The sequence below is a fragment of the Mobula hypostoma genome, chromosome 19 (genome assembly GCF_963921235.1).
Source record: "Mobula hypostoma chromosome 19, sMobHyp1.1, whole genome shotgun sequence".
NCBI lineage: Eukaryota > Metazoa > Chordata > Chondrichthyes > Myliobatiformes > Myliobatidae > Mobula > Mobula hypostoma.
In genome coordinates, this window is record NC_086115.1 from 19,350,182 (window position 1) to 19,365,073 (window position 14,892).

At 41.6% G+C, this 14,892-nt stretch overlaps 2 protein-coding genes across 7 annotated transcripts in view; one reads left to right on the plus strand and one right to left on the minus strand.

Annotated features, from left to right (window-relative positions):
* Window positions 1-7,326, plus strand: part of LOC134358880 (inorganic pyrophosphatase-like) — a 38,915-nt gene extending 31,589 nt beyond the window's left edge. The window contains exons 10-11 of the mRNA XM_063071478.1: window positions 5,513-5,552; window positions 7,108-7,326. Coding sequence (XP_062927548.1) covers window positions 5,513-5,552; window positions 7,108-7,139 — 72 coding nt within the window. The 3' untranslated portion in view covers window positions 7,140-7,326. The remainder of the gene's footprint in view (window positions 1-5,512; window positions 5,553-7,107) is intronic.
* Window positions 7,327-11,765: 4,439 nt separating this feature from the next.
* The window catches only part of slc25a16 (solute carrier family 25 member 16), a 54,918-nt gene continuing 51,791 nt past the window's right edge, over window positions 11,766-14,892 (minus strand). For all 6 annotated transcript variants that reach the window (XM_063071472.1, XM_063071477.1, XM_063071473.1 and 3 more), the window contains one exon: window positions 11,766-12,185. In XM_063071472.1, the coding sequence (XP_062927542.1) occupies window positions 12,029-12,185 (157 nt within the window). In that variant the 3' untranslated portion in view covers window positions 11,766-12,028. The remainder of the gene's footprint in view (window positions 12,186-14,892) is intronic.

A 14,892-nucleotide genomic window follows, 5' to 3' on the forward strand; every position in this document is an offset into this window, starting at 1 on the left:
TGTGAATCTGTTCCCAGATCCCTTTGCTCTATTGCACAGGGAATGGTATGGAGTGTAAGTCCTACCCTAGTTTACATGTTATCATCCAGGTTGTTGATATAGATGACAAAAAACAACAGGCCCAGCAGCAATCCCTGCCTCAGACCAATAATCACAGGCCTCCAGTCAGAGAGGCAATCATTGCTACCACCCTCTGGCTTCTCCCATGAAGTCAATGTTCATTTCAGTTTACTACGTCAACCGGATTGCCAGAGTGACTGAACTTTCTCGGCCAACTTCCTATGTGAGATCTTGTCAAAGGCCTTGCTAAAGTCCATGTAGGCAAAATCCACTGCCTTCCCTTTATCAACTTTCCTGGTAATTTCCTCAAAAAAAAAATTAGATTGGTTGGACATGACCTACTACGTAAAAAGCTATGTTGCCTATCCCTAATCAGCCCCTATCTATCCAGTTCTTTATAATACCTTCCAATAATTTATCCACTACTGATGTCAGACTCACTGGCCTATAATTTCCTGGCTTATTCTTGACCTTTTTTTTTGAACAACGGGGCAACATTAATTATCCTCCAATCCTCTGGCACCTCACCTGTGGGTTAAGGACGTTTTAAATACTGCTACCTGGGTCCTTGCAATTTCTGTACTAGCCTCCCACAAGGTCCAAGGGGATAACTTATCAAGCCCTGGTGACTTATGCACTGTAATTTGCCTCAAGCCATCAGTACCTCTTCTATAATTTGACCTCACTGCTGTTTTGCCTCTGTTCTATTCACTCTGTGTCCATTTCCTGATTAAATATAGATGCAAAAAATCTATTTAAGATCGTCCCCCATCTCTTTCGCCTTCATGCATAAATGAACACATGATCTTCAAGTGGATCAATTTTGCAATTCTTTTGCTTTTAATATATCTGTAGAAGCTCTTAGGATTCTTCTTTAGCGTGTCTGCTAGTGAAACCTCGTGCCCTTTAGCCCTCCTTATTTCTCTTGTAAGTGTTCTCCATTTCTTATACTCAAGTACCTCATTTGTTCCTAGTTGTCCATACCCACAGTACACCACCTCCTCCTTAGCCAGGGCCTCAATATCCCTCGAAAACCAAGGTTATCCTTGCCTTCTCTTCTGACAGGAAAATACAAACTCTATTCTCAGAATTTCAGTGTTGAAAGCCTCCCACTTACCACACACACCTTTGTCAGAAAGCAATCTATCCCGCTGCATACTTGCCAGGTCCCTTCTGATACCTGAGGACCAGTCCTATCCTCCATAAATATTGAAATTATACAGTATTTATAATTATCTCAAAACTAATGGAATTATGATCACTAGATTCAAAGTGTATGTTAAGCTATATTATCTTACTATTTCTGGCCTCACTAGCACTTGGCATGGGTAGCAATCCTGAGATCACCCTGGATGTCCTGTTCTTTAACTTTGCACCTAACTCCCTGAACACACTCCACAGGACATCGTCACCTTTCCTACCTGTGTCATTGCCAGCGATGTGGACCACGACCTCTGGCTGCTCACCCTCCCACTTAATGCTCCAGACTCGATCCAAGATGTCCCTGACCATGGCACCTGGAAGGCAACATATCATTTGGGAATTTCATTATCGCCCACAGAACCTCTTCTTTGTTCCCCCATCACTACTGCTTGCCTCCTCTTCTCGCTTCCCTTGTGATTCAGAGCCAGACTCACTGCCAGAGAACAGACCTGTTGCTTTCCTCTGCTTGGTCACCCTTAACAATAGCCAAAGTGAGGTACTTGCTGTTGAGAGAAGTGGCTGCAAGGCTACTCTGCACTAGCTGCCTATTACCTGCCCCCTCCTGACGATCATGCAGTTACCTGTGTCATGCACTTTATGTGTAACTACCTCCCTGTATCCTGTCAGACAGCCTTCTGAATGATCCAGAGTTCATCCAGCTCCAGCTCCCTACCACGGTCTAAAAAGCTGTAGTTGGATGCCCTTCCTGTAGTATGTATTGCAATATACTGCTGCCATAAAACATCAAATCTCATGATGTACGTTAGTGACAATAAACCTAATTATGAATGTGCCCAGTGCAGAATAAGAGACAGCTATTTGACATTTGAGTCAGAAGGTTTTGACATGCAAGGCCAGCACTTATTGTGCATTGCCAGTGAAGATCACTCAACATTGCTTCAGATTTAATCATGGAGGGGAAATCACTGATGGAGCAACTGAAGATCAGGCCCAAAATAGTGTCTTGATGAACTTTAATAATATCCTAGGGTTTAAATACGGTATTGTTGTGGATGTGGCCGTTTGCACAACCGTGTCATTAACAAAAACGCTAGAGACTGGAGCTAAGTTAACAGGGGCTTTTATTTAAGGAACCCGAACTGCACACACACACATATCTATCTCTATCTATCTCTCCCCTCTCCCCTCTCCCCCCTACCCCCTCCCCTCACCCTCTCCCCCCTTCCCCCTCTCCCCTCACCCTCTCCCCCCTTCCCCCTCTCCCCTCTCCCCCCCCCCAATAGTGCATGCTCAACAATGTGTTACTATGACATAAAATAGTCTCATATTATACAGTAGGCTATATGGTACAGGTATGTACCTTCAGTAACCCACTTTTGTAAGAGGAATTAACTCACCAGGATAAGTTTCTTTACATTGACTTCAATCTTAATAGTGTTCTCTCATGCTAAGTACATGGATGCCTTTCACCTTTTGAAATTCAGCTATTTCACACATGTCTTGACATCAAGATGGTATTGAGTTAAGTGTGGTTATAAAGTTGTAAAGCTGAAATTTGTGAGAATCAGTAATTCTCTTTGGAATCATATTTACGACAAAAATTATCAGAACCTTGGGAGGTGGTGGAGACAAATTATCTTCTTGCCATTTCTATGTAAACCATACCTTTAGTACTTGGATGTTTGACTCCTCTATCACTGAGGTTTGAGATATTAATGAAGTTACTGTCTTATTGTCCAACATCACTTACAACTGGAAGTGGCAGACTATGGAGATTTATCCAATTGACCTGAGGAATGCTTAATCATTTTAGCACTCGTTGTGTATTCATATAGTCCTGGGTTGCAGCTTCAAAATAGTGCTTCATTTTTAAATGTGCTGTTCTTGGCAGACTATAGTTTGACCCAGAATGGATTGTTCAGTGAGACTATATGATTCATCCTTTTGAACTGTATTATGGACGCCCCAGTAGTCTACTGGAGTTGAAGAACAAATACATAGGGAAGTCGTAGGTAAGAATGACTAAGATAATGAAAGGGGAGTGTCATACTGTAAAGGGCTTGGAATTTATTAAATGCTTCCAGAAAAGTTTTCTCAATTAATATGTAGATGGCCCTACCAGGGATGGAGCAACACTTCACTTAGTGGTAGAGCATTTTTGGAACTGAGATCTTTTACTATTAGCTTTCACATAGCAATGGAAAAAGCTAGTACTGGTCCACAAGTTCTAGATTGAGGCAAGGAAAATTTTGACGCATTAGATAGGAACTTGCAAAGTTTGATGGGCTATTCACTTTTTTTTTAAACTTCCCACTTGCTTCATGTTTTTTTTTACCTGCAAGTGACCTCTCCCAATCGACCTTTGCAAGCTCCTTAAATTTTCCCTGTCCCAATTAGGAACTTAATTTGTGGATTATCTTTTTCTATAAGGGCTTTCCCATGGATGCTTCAGCTTGTATTATTTAAATGTAGATTGAGTGTTGCCCCCTCTTTTGTACAGCCATGTACATACTATTTGGAAAAAAAATCCTGGACACATTTAACAAATTCTGCCTATTGAAACTATGGCAGTCCGGTCAACATGAGAGGAGTTGAAATTGCATATTACCTCAACCTTATTCTTACAGATATATGATCTTCCTGCATGTTAGTTCCTTTAATACCCTGTTGAATATTGCATTTCCACCAAAGGATATTCCTTTTCTGATTTCTACTTTCCACCCTCACTGGACAATCCCTTAATACCTTAGTATGAATGTGATGTTCTGCCTAATCAAAAATGCAATCCTCCCCTTACCTCCACCTCTTTCATGTCATAGCATGTGTACCCTGCATCATTTAGTTGACAACCTACCCCTTCCTCAACAATGTTTCCGGTATGGCTGGAATATCCCAGTCTCATCTGTCAATCCATGCCCTGAGTTCCCCTGCCATACCTGATGCTCTTGTGCAGTTTATCAGTTGTTCCTTGCTCCCTATCCTGTCTGAACTTGGTCACTTTAATAATTGTACTTTTCTCAACTATCCCATCTGTCACCTGCATGTCAGCCTGGTTTAATCCCTTCTGAGTAACACCTGCAAATCTCCCCAACAAGGTATTGGTTCGCCTCTAGTTCAGATGCACTAGAGGTGAACCCAATGATCCATATACCTAAAGCCCTCCCTCCAATACCTGCCCGTTAGCTTCACATATAACTGAACTGTCTTGTGGAATGGAGAGTAATCCTGAGATGGCAACCCTAGAGGTTCTGCTAAACTTTCTTTTAGGGACTCGTCTCTCTTCCTGCCCATATGTTTGGTTTAACAAGGAATTTCACAATGTGCCAGTGTTATTAAACCTGATTCTGGTACCAAACTGCACCAGGACATTTAGCTGTTCACCCTCCCTTTTCAGAGTTCTGTGCTTAGTCAGACACCAGGAAGGCAACACACCATTCCAGAGTTCCACTTGCAGTCATAGAAATGCCGTCACTCTCCTAGACTTTGCCCTGCCCTGCTTTACAGTAGAGCAGCTGTGGCACTACTGCTCCTCCTTCCTCCCCACCACAAACAGTATACAATTTGCTATACTTGTTTAAGGAAATAACCGCAGGAGATTCCTGCGCCACCTGCCTGCCTCTCCTGTTTGTCAGCTATCTTTGTGCCCGATCCTTTGAGATTTGTCTTTTTCATTAAACTGTCTGTCCCTTGCCATCCACAATTCCTTAATCTAGCCATCCTTGCCTTTCACCCTTACAGAAACACATTGGGCTTGAAGTCTCATTTCCCGCCTACAAGCATCTTTTTCAGGGTCATGTCTTGTTCTATTGAAATCAGTTATCCTGCAAATTCATGTTAAATCTGGAGCATCCTTATCCCCCTTCATAACTGATTTGAAACTTAATTCGGCACACTCTCCAAATTGCTCACCCATTTTCACTTTCATTACTCGACTAGCATCATCTCCCAAAATTGGGGAGATCTGATATTTAGAATTCAAGAAGGCTTTTGATGATGAACTTCAAATTGCAAGGTCAGTATTTAGGACAAACAGCAGAAGAGCAAGTGGAAGGGGAGTGTAACCATTGTTTTATTTGATATTGCCACAATTTGAAACAAACTACCTGAAAGGAAGCAATATTAATTATTTTGAAAGGGTAACTGCATTGACAATACACTGATTTGAGTGGAACAATATGTGAGTAGGTCTAACGGACTGTTCTTTCAAAGACCAAGTGCCAGTTGTTTATCTTGTTCTGTTAAATGTTATGGGACTCTTGATTAAGAAATGTTTACTTACTTTGTGCAGTTGTCAGAACACAGATCAGGTGATTCAGAGTCAATGGAAGGTAAGTGGTTACTGAATTTATCAAAATAATTGGCTTCAGCTTGAACTTTTTATGGTGCACTCCTGGCAAATTGAGCAACCATTAGAAACCTTAAAAGCTTAATATCTGTCATAATTTTTGATTTGCCGGATCAAGAATAAATTTACTAATGGTCACTGGTAAAACTTCACATGCTATTATTGATTCAAGAGATAGGGCATTATTTGTAGAGAGGAGTATTAAGATTTGCTGAAAATTGAAGTGAAATATCTTGCTGTATACATGGATGATTTCTGACATCTTAAATCTGTAACACACATCAAAGTTGCTGGTGAACGCAGCAGGCCAGGCAGCATCTCTAGGAAGAGGTACAGTCGACATTTCAGGCCGAGACCCTTCGTCAGGACTAACTGGAGGAAAAGTTAGTAAGAGATTTGAAAGTGGGAGGGGGAGGGGGAGATCCAAAATGGTAGGAGAAGACGAGGCGGAGGGATGGAGCCAAGAGCTGGACAGGTGATTGGCAGAGGGGATGAGAGGATCATGGGACAGGAGGCCCAGGGAGAAGGAAAAGGGGGAAGGGGGGGAACCCAGAGGATGGGCAAGGGGTATAATCAGAGGGAGAAAAAGAGTGAGAGAAAGAATGTGTGTATAAAAATAAATAACAGATGGGGTATGAGGGGGAGGTGGGGCATTAGCGGAAGTTAGAGAAGTCAATGTTTATAGGTTTGTATTTTAATTTTATTTCCAGTAGTCTACTTATGTATTTTCTTTAATGATTTTTCTGGGCGTATCAGAATCAAGCTTTTATCACTGTCTGATATGATGTGGCATTGTTGGCTAAATCGGCAATTTGTTGCCCATTCTTAAATGTCCTCGCTTTGACCACTTGAAGGCAGTTCAGAAAGTTATATACACAAAACCTAAATGTGAAAGTTGCACTTGGGCCATATTAGGTAAGGGCAGATTTCCAGAAATGGGCAACTTCCAGATATGCAACCATTAAACTCTTGATGCAGTTCTGCAGTGATGCTTGGTAGAGAGAGTCAGTGTTCAAAATGAGCCAGGGAATTACAGGCTAGTGAGCCTAACATCAGTGGTGGTAAAGTTATTCGAGGGATGGGATCTACCTGCATTTTAAAAGGCAAGGACTGATTAGGGATAATCAACAAAGCTTTTTGCATGAGAAATAGTACAACTGAAATTTAATTCAATTCAGTATCTTTAAGATTGAGGGAATGATGGCAAATGTTATCTACATGGACCTCAGTCTTTGTCAAGATCCTGCATGTTGGGTTAGGTCACATGGGATCTAGGATGAACGAGTCATTTTGATGAAAAATTGGCTCGTTGAAAGTAAGAGTGATTGTGAATGGTTGTTATTCAGATTGAATTCCTGTGCCCAGTGGTGTGGCACAGGCATTACTGCTGAATCCACTGCTCTTTTTCATTTGTATTAATGATCTGGATGACGATCTTAACGTGGTTGGTAGATTTGCACCACTGGCAGTGTTAATTGATAAATAGGGTTCTCTATAATTATGATCCGTGTTCATTTGGTCTTTGTTTCTCTCTGCAGTGAACAACTGGTGGTTTGAGAAAAAGAATTGAGCAAAGAACTTATTATTGCTGCTGTAATCCAAATTATTCACCTGCGCTATGTTATCTATACAGCATTGAAGGAAATGTGAAGATGACTACTAAGTGTACATCTGTGATGAGTGGTATTTACTTTTGATAATTTAATTGCCCAATAAATATTCATAACCGATCTGTCTGTTTCATCTGATATTACTCAAGATCCACAATGGATTATGATCAGGAAGTTCTAGCACATCTCAAACATATAAAGATGAGCAGATTTCTCACAAACTCTATGCATGGAGATGATACCATCAACAACCACCCAAAACATTCAGCCTCTCTGCTGCATAATGGCTATGGTGCTATGTGATCACTCAGACCCTGTCTACAGCACCTCACAAACCACAATAACTTCTACCACTGAGCAGCAGGTGTGTGGAAACCATCAGTGGCTCTAAACCCTAAAATTGGCATTTTAAGAGATTTGTGCAGTATTATCAACAAGAATTCCATCAGTTCAGATAGGTCATACCCTAAGGACAGCTGGAAGGTGGCTGATGTGCTTTTGGTTAAGAATGGCTATAAGGACAAGCCTGGGAATGACAGACATGGAGGCAAGTGATGGGAAAATTATTTATTCACCTTTGTGCCAGATTTGAAGAGTGGAAACAACTACAGTGTATATGTGATTTAGATAATAGTGAAGTGTTTTCTTTGGATGTCCATCGATTTTGATGTTGACTGAGGCCTGGGCAAGGTTGTATGGAAGACTGGCAGTTGCCTATGCTGCAAGTCTCCCCTCTCCATGACACCGATGTTGTCCCAAGGGAGCAGCCTAGGCCGATACAGCTTGGCACCGGTGTCGTCACAGCTTGGCACCGGTGTCGTCACAGAGCAATGTGTGGTTAAGTGCCTCGCTCAAGGACACAACACACTGCCTCAGCTAAGGCTCGAACTAGCGACCTTCAGATCACTAGACCAATGCCTTAGCCACGCACCAACAAGTGAAGTTATGTGAAATGTGGTAATGAATAATAATAACATGGCTATCTGGAGCTCCTGGTTGCTAGCCATTTTAATTTTCTGCCCCATTCTCATACTGAAATTTCTGTCCTTGGCATCATCTACTGCCAAGACAAAGCTAGAATATCAAATTCTCTGACTTCCATTAAACTGTTCCTTCTGCTTCTTTGCTCTCCTGATCCACCTAGTTCTTCCATTCACCATAACATTATCGCTGTCCCGTCACCCACCAACTATACTGTTCTGGTCTGCCCTCCCCACCTCCCTTACTTTATATTATATGCCACCTTCCTCTCCTATAAGATTCCATCTTTGGCTCCTTATCATCACTACCTCTTTAACCCAATTTCTGTCATTATTTCCACAATCCACTTCTACATCTACCAATCACTGGCTTGCTCTTGCTCTGCCTCTTCCTTCCAACATTTTATACTGGATATCTCCCCTCTATCTTTCAATCTAGTTAAGGGTCTCAGCCTGAAACATCAGCTACCCATTTCCCTTTATAGATGCAGCCTCACTCACTGAGTTCCTTCAGTATCTTCTGCATTGCTCTAGATCCAGCATCTGCATTCTCATATCTTTGCAAGATGGTTGTTTGCTTCGTTGGTAATTGTGCCATGTACAGTCATATCCAAATCACTTAAATAATGAATAACAGTGTCCAACACTGACTCCAGGGCACCCAGCTAATCATAGCTATCTTGACCTTCAGCCATCACCATCTACTTTATCACTGATCCAATTCTGATCCACCTCATCAGCTCTCCCTGAATCCCATGTGACCTAACCTTCCAGATGAGCCCGCCAGCTGGACCTTGCAAAGTCCTTCTAAATTCCATTTAGGCAACATCCCCTGCCCTACCTTCATCCATCCCCTAATTGTCTCTTCAAAAAAACACAAGATTCATCAGACATAACTTTGCCTGCCCAAAACCACATTGACTATCAAAGTGAAGTAAATCTTGTCCCTCCAGTAACTTCCCCCTAAATTAAGTCAGATTCACTGGGCTGTTTCACTCGTTTGTCCTTGCTACCCTTTGAGGATAATGGAACAAAATTAACCACCCTCCAGTATTCTGGAACTTCACTAATGGCTCACAACGAAGCAAAAACCTCTAGAAAGGCTTCTGCAATGGCTGCTAGCCTCCCATGCGACTGAGATGTGCACTAGACAAATCCTCTGGATTTGTCATAACTTGAGATAAAGACTGCAGCTACGTCTTCCATTGCAATATTTATATAATCCAAGGCCTCACTACTTATTACCCTCATTTCTTTGCATTCCATAATGCTCTCCTTATTGATATTGAAAGTTTGTCTCCAAAATCCACTGTGGTTAAGGCCACTGCCAATACACCTGCAACCTCTATCACCACAGAGCAAGGATTTAGGCTCTTTGGCCTAATAGAGACGTCTATGCCAACCACAGAACCCACTCATGTTTTTATATACCCCTGAAAGGTTGTTCCTCAGCCTTCCATGCTCCAGAGAGAAGATCCAGAGTCTATCCAATCTCAAAAGCAACCCTCATTCCCACCCTCTGGTAAGGTAAGAAAGGTTAAATTTGTCACATGTACATCAAACATAAGTGAATGACCTACACAGTCCAGCTTCCGGTTCCAACTTAGTGTGCCCACATCTTTGTTGTATCTTTGGAATGTTGGATGAAAGCAGATTACCTGTAGTAAACCCATGCAATCATAGGGAGAACACACAAATTCCTTATAAGACAGAGATGGGAGTTGAACCTGCATCTCACAGCTGGCGCTGTAAACCGTTACACCACTGTGCTGCCCACATTTACTCTTACCGTCTACCTTATCTATGGTTTTCAGTTTTAAACCTTTCTATAAGGTTACCCCTCATTTTTCTACATTGCAAAGAATAAATACCTAGCCTAAACAACCTCTCCTCATAATTCAGGCCCTCTAATCCTGGTAACATATTCATAAACCTCTGCACTCTTCCCAGGATAGGGGAGTCCAAAACTCAGGGGCATAGACTTAGAGCGAGGGGAAGGATTTAAAAGGGACCTAAGGGACAACTTTTTCTGTAGACAGGATGGTGGGTATATGGAATGAGCTCCCAGAGGAAGTGTTTGAGGCAGGTGCAAATTTCGTTTAGGAAGTAATTGGTAGATCCACATAGGGGAAAGGCTTAAGAGGGATATGTGTAGAACACAGGAAATTGGAACTAGCTGGGTGGCCACTGTGGTTGGTGTGGACTGGTTGGGCTGAAGGGCCTATATCTATGCTATATTGCTCCATGATTCTAAGTTGGACATGCCTTAAATTAAACAGGTGTTAGAGCAGATAGGGGTGGTAACAGAGTAACGCGCTTGCCTTTATTGATCAGGGCACTGGATACAAAAGTTTGACATATTACAACTGAACAAGACAGGCTTGGAATATTGTATGTAGTTCTGACCACCTTTCAATAATGAATGTCATGAAGCTGGAAAGGGCACAGAAAAGGTTCAGAAGGATATTGGGCATTGTGATTGGTGTTTACTGGATGGGCCGAAGGGCCTATATTCATGCTATACTGCTCCATGAGAGTTTAAGGGACAATTGGAGAAACTGCTTTTTGCCCAGGGCAAAGAAGACTGAGGGGTGATCTTATAGAGGTATACAAAAACAAGAGGGACACACAGTGAGCAAGGATGCAAAGCTAGAGAGCATACATTTAAAGTGAGAGACCCGAGGAGCAACATTTAAAAGATATTTGGCTAAGTATGTGGCTAAGAAAACTTCGGAGGGCTATGGCCCAAATGGTACTAGCTCAGGTAGTGCTCTCTAGTTTTTATTGGCATGGGTGAGTTTGGTTAAAGGGCATGTTTTCGTGCTGTTTCTGATACCTCTGCAATTAGAAATGGATAATAATGGCCCAGCCATTGCTGCTGTGAACCAGTAGAACATTACCAGAATTGACTGTCCTTCCTGAAAATGATGTGTATGATTTTCTGCCTTCAACAAATCTAAACAAATACAAAGGACAAAGATCAAAAGCATTTCCACAAATATTGACAAGGATTTACTGCAGGTGAAGATTACAATGAATAAATAGCTTGAAACAGAATTCTGTGATCTTGGTGCATTAAACATGCTTAAGAGTTTTGTGCCAGACTCCAAGCCGATTTTGTACCTAGGTATTGATGAGATATATTACAGACTTTTTAACTGCCATCTCATTTCCAGACATAGTGTGAGGTACTCCCAGATTTTATACTGAAGTCACAGGTTATCCTCAATATCTGTTGACGGAGGAAATGGGCACAGCATTGTCCAAAGTGACCACTCCATGAATACTTAATTTTACATCAAGCAGCTTGAGATGTACTTTCCAAGTCAATTATTTGTCCACAAATGCAGTGAAATCTGAACAGTATATACAGCAGATCATTTCCTCAAGGTGGCTTAAAGGAGTGCTCCCTCTGAGTGGAATACAGCTGCTTCTGCCAGATCTGGTTGTCATATCTCAGTTACAGGTACCAAACTCACAACTGGGTCAAGAGTTATAGCCAATTGTTATAGAGAGGCTATGAATTTCAGCTCCACAAGAAAATCGAATTCAAAAGTCTTTGCTGACACTTCATTGCAGTACATAACAATGCAGCACAGTCAGAGATGACATCCATCAGATAATAGTTTATTCAAGGTCTATCTTCTCTCTTGGATTGAGATAAAAGAATCAATGGCATAAATTTGGAAAACTGCCAAAGTAAAATTTTGGTCAAAGCACACTGATGATTACCAGCCCTAATCACAATCACTTAATTAAATATATCGTATTTTAGTTTCCACATATGATTAGAACAGTCATCACAGGGAAGTAATTTCATCAGTGACATACAGGGTTATGATGATGAAGTCACCAGTCTTGCAACATCCTTAGTTCAGATGAAGAATTTGCCTCATTAGTTCATAGGTAGTAAATGCCACGGCCTGAGATGGGATACAGCGAATATAATTGAGAGAAAGCCCCCGGTACAGGCCCTTCCGTATACCATGTTCATTGTAGACATATCTCAGGGTCTTGCACATTGTTCTAATAAAGATAAAAAAAAACAAGAGATCACTACCATGCAACCACAAAGATGCCACATTTTTTTCTCACCAAATTGATGATTATAAAATACAAATTAGCTTTAGGAATGCTAAGGGGCAGATATATAGGTAGATAATGGAAAGGAACAAAAACAGGGATATATCACATTGTGGGTGACTTCAAGTTCCCCAACATAGACCTGGAAGTCCACAGAGGTTTAGATGGGGTAGAGTTTGTCCAAGAGGGTTTCCTTGAAATACAATGTACTGTAGATTGTCCAACTAAAGGGGAGGCAAACTGCATCTTGTACTGGGAAATATGCCTGGACAGGCGATTGATCTTTCAGTAGGTGAACACTTGGGAAACTGTGATCATGACTCCTTAACCAATGAGTAAGGATATGAGTGGCCCTTGCAGGAAAGTATTAAGGAAGAGTTTTTGATGGACAAATCCACATCTAATACATGGAAGAATCAGTTTGTTGCAGCAAGATGGAAGAACAAGACAAGAATGGTAAGACACAGGAAACTTGGGTGATGAAAGAGGAAGTTGGTCAGGAAGAATAATCAAACAAGGCAATTAAGGAATACAAGGAACCAGTAGAGACCAAAGAGAGCTAAATGGGGTCATAAAAAGTCCTTATTGAGAAGGATTTAAGATAATCCCAAAGCATTCTATATATACTTTAAGAGCAAGAGGATAACTAGGAAGAGGGCAAGACTACTCAAGGATAAGAAAGCAATGTGCTTGGAGATGGAGGATCTGGGCGAGATCCTAAATTATCAATGTTTATCAAGAAGGATACAGAGGACAGTGGCAGCTCGTTCCACACTCTCACAACCATCTGAGTGAAGAAGATTCCCCTCATGTTACTCTTAAACTTCTCACTTTTCATCATTAACCGATGACCTCTGGTTGTAGTCCCACCCAATCTTACTGGAAAAAACCTGCTTGCGTTTACCCTATCTTACCCCTCATAATTTTGTATATCCCTATCAAATCTCCTCTTACTCTTTCACGTTCCAAGGAATAAGGTCCTAACCTATTCAATCTTTCCTTATAACTCAGGTCCTCCAGAGCCAGCAACATCCTTGTAAACTTTCTCTGTACTCTTTCAACCTTATTGACATCTTCCTTGAAGACAGGTGACCAAAACTTCACAATACTCCACATTAGGCCTCATAAACATTTTATAGAACTTCAAAGTAATATTCTATCTCCCGTACTCAATACTTTGATTTATGAAGCTTAATGTGCCAAAAGCTTACTTCACAATCCTGTTACGCCACATTCAGTGAATTATAAACCTGTATTTCCGGATCCCTTTGTTCTACTGCATTCCTCAATGCCCTACAGTTCACTGTGCAACACTTCACGCTTGTCTGCATTAAATTGCATCTGCCAATTTTCAGCCACTTTTTTCCCCAGCTGTTCCAGATTGCTCTGCAAGCCACAATAGCCTCCCTCACTGTCCACTACACCCAAACTCTTGATGTCATCTGCAAATTTGCTGATCCAGTTAACCACATTATCATCCAGATTGTTGATACAGATGGCAAACAACAATGGACGAGGCACCGATCCCTGCGGCACCCCACTAGTCACAGGACTCCAGACAGAGAGGCACCCATCAACTACCGCTCTCTGGCTTCTCTCACAAAGCATGTCTAATCCAATTTACCACCTCGTCCTGAATGCCGAGCTGAACCTTCTTGACCAACCTCCCATGCGGGAACTTTGTCAGATCCCTTGTACTTGTCCCTGTACTTTACTGCTTTGCCTCCATTAACTTTCCTGGGAACTTCCTTGAAAAACCATAAGATTGGTTGGACATGACCTACTACGCATGAAGCCATGCTTACTATCCTGAATCAGTTCATGTCTATCCAAATACTCATATATCCACTCCCTTAGAATACCTTCCAATAACTTTCCCACAACTGATATCAGACTCACTGGCCTATAATTTCTTGGTTTATGTTTAGAACATTTCTTAAGCAGCAGAACAATATTGGCTATCCTCCAATCCCCTGGTACCTCTCCTGTCACTATGGACGATTTAAATATTTCTGTTAGGGCCCCAGCAATTGCTGCCCTTGCTTCCCACAGGGTCCAAGGGAACACCTTGTCAGGCCCTGGGGATTTATCCACCATGATTGCCCCCAGGACAAGAAACACCTCCTCCTCTGTAATCTGTATAGGTCCATATGGACTCTGTGTCGGTTTCCTGAGTAAATACAAGTGCAAAAAAAATTATTTATGATCTCCCCCGTTTCCTTTGGCTCCACACATGGATTACTACTCTCATCATCCAGAGGGCCAATTTTGTCCTTTGCAATCCTTTTGCTCTTAACATACCTGTAGAATCCCTCAGGATTCTCCTTCGCCTTGTATGCTAGGCCTACTTCATGCCTTCTTTCAGCCATCCTGATTTCTTTCTTAAGTGTTCTTGTGAATTTCTTATACTCCATAAGCACTTCATTTGTTTCTACCTGCCTATACTTGTTATGCGTCTCCTTTTTTCCCTAACCAGATCCTCAGTATCTGTTAAAAACAAAGGTTCCCTGCACTTGTTATCTTTACCTTTTATTCTGACAGGTACATAAAAGCTTTGTATGCTCAAAATTTCACTTTTGAAGGCTTCCCACTTACCAATGACACTTTTGCCAGAAAACAGCCTGTCCCAACCCACACTTGCTAGATCATT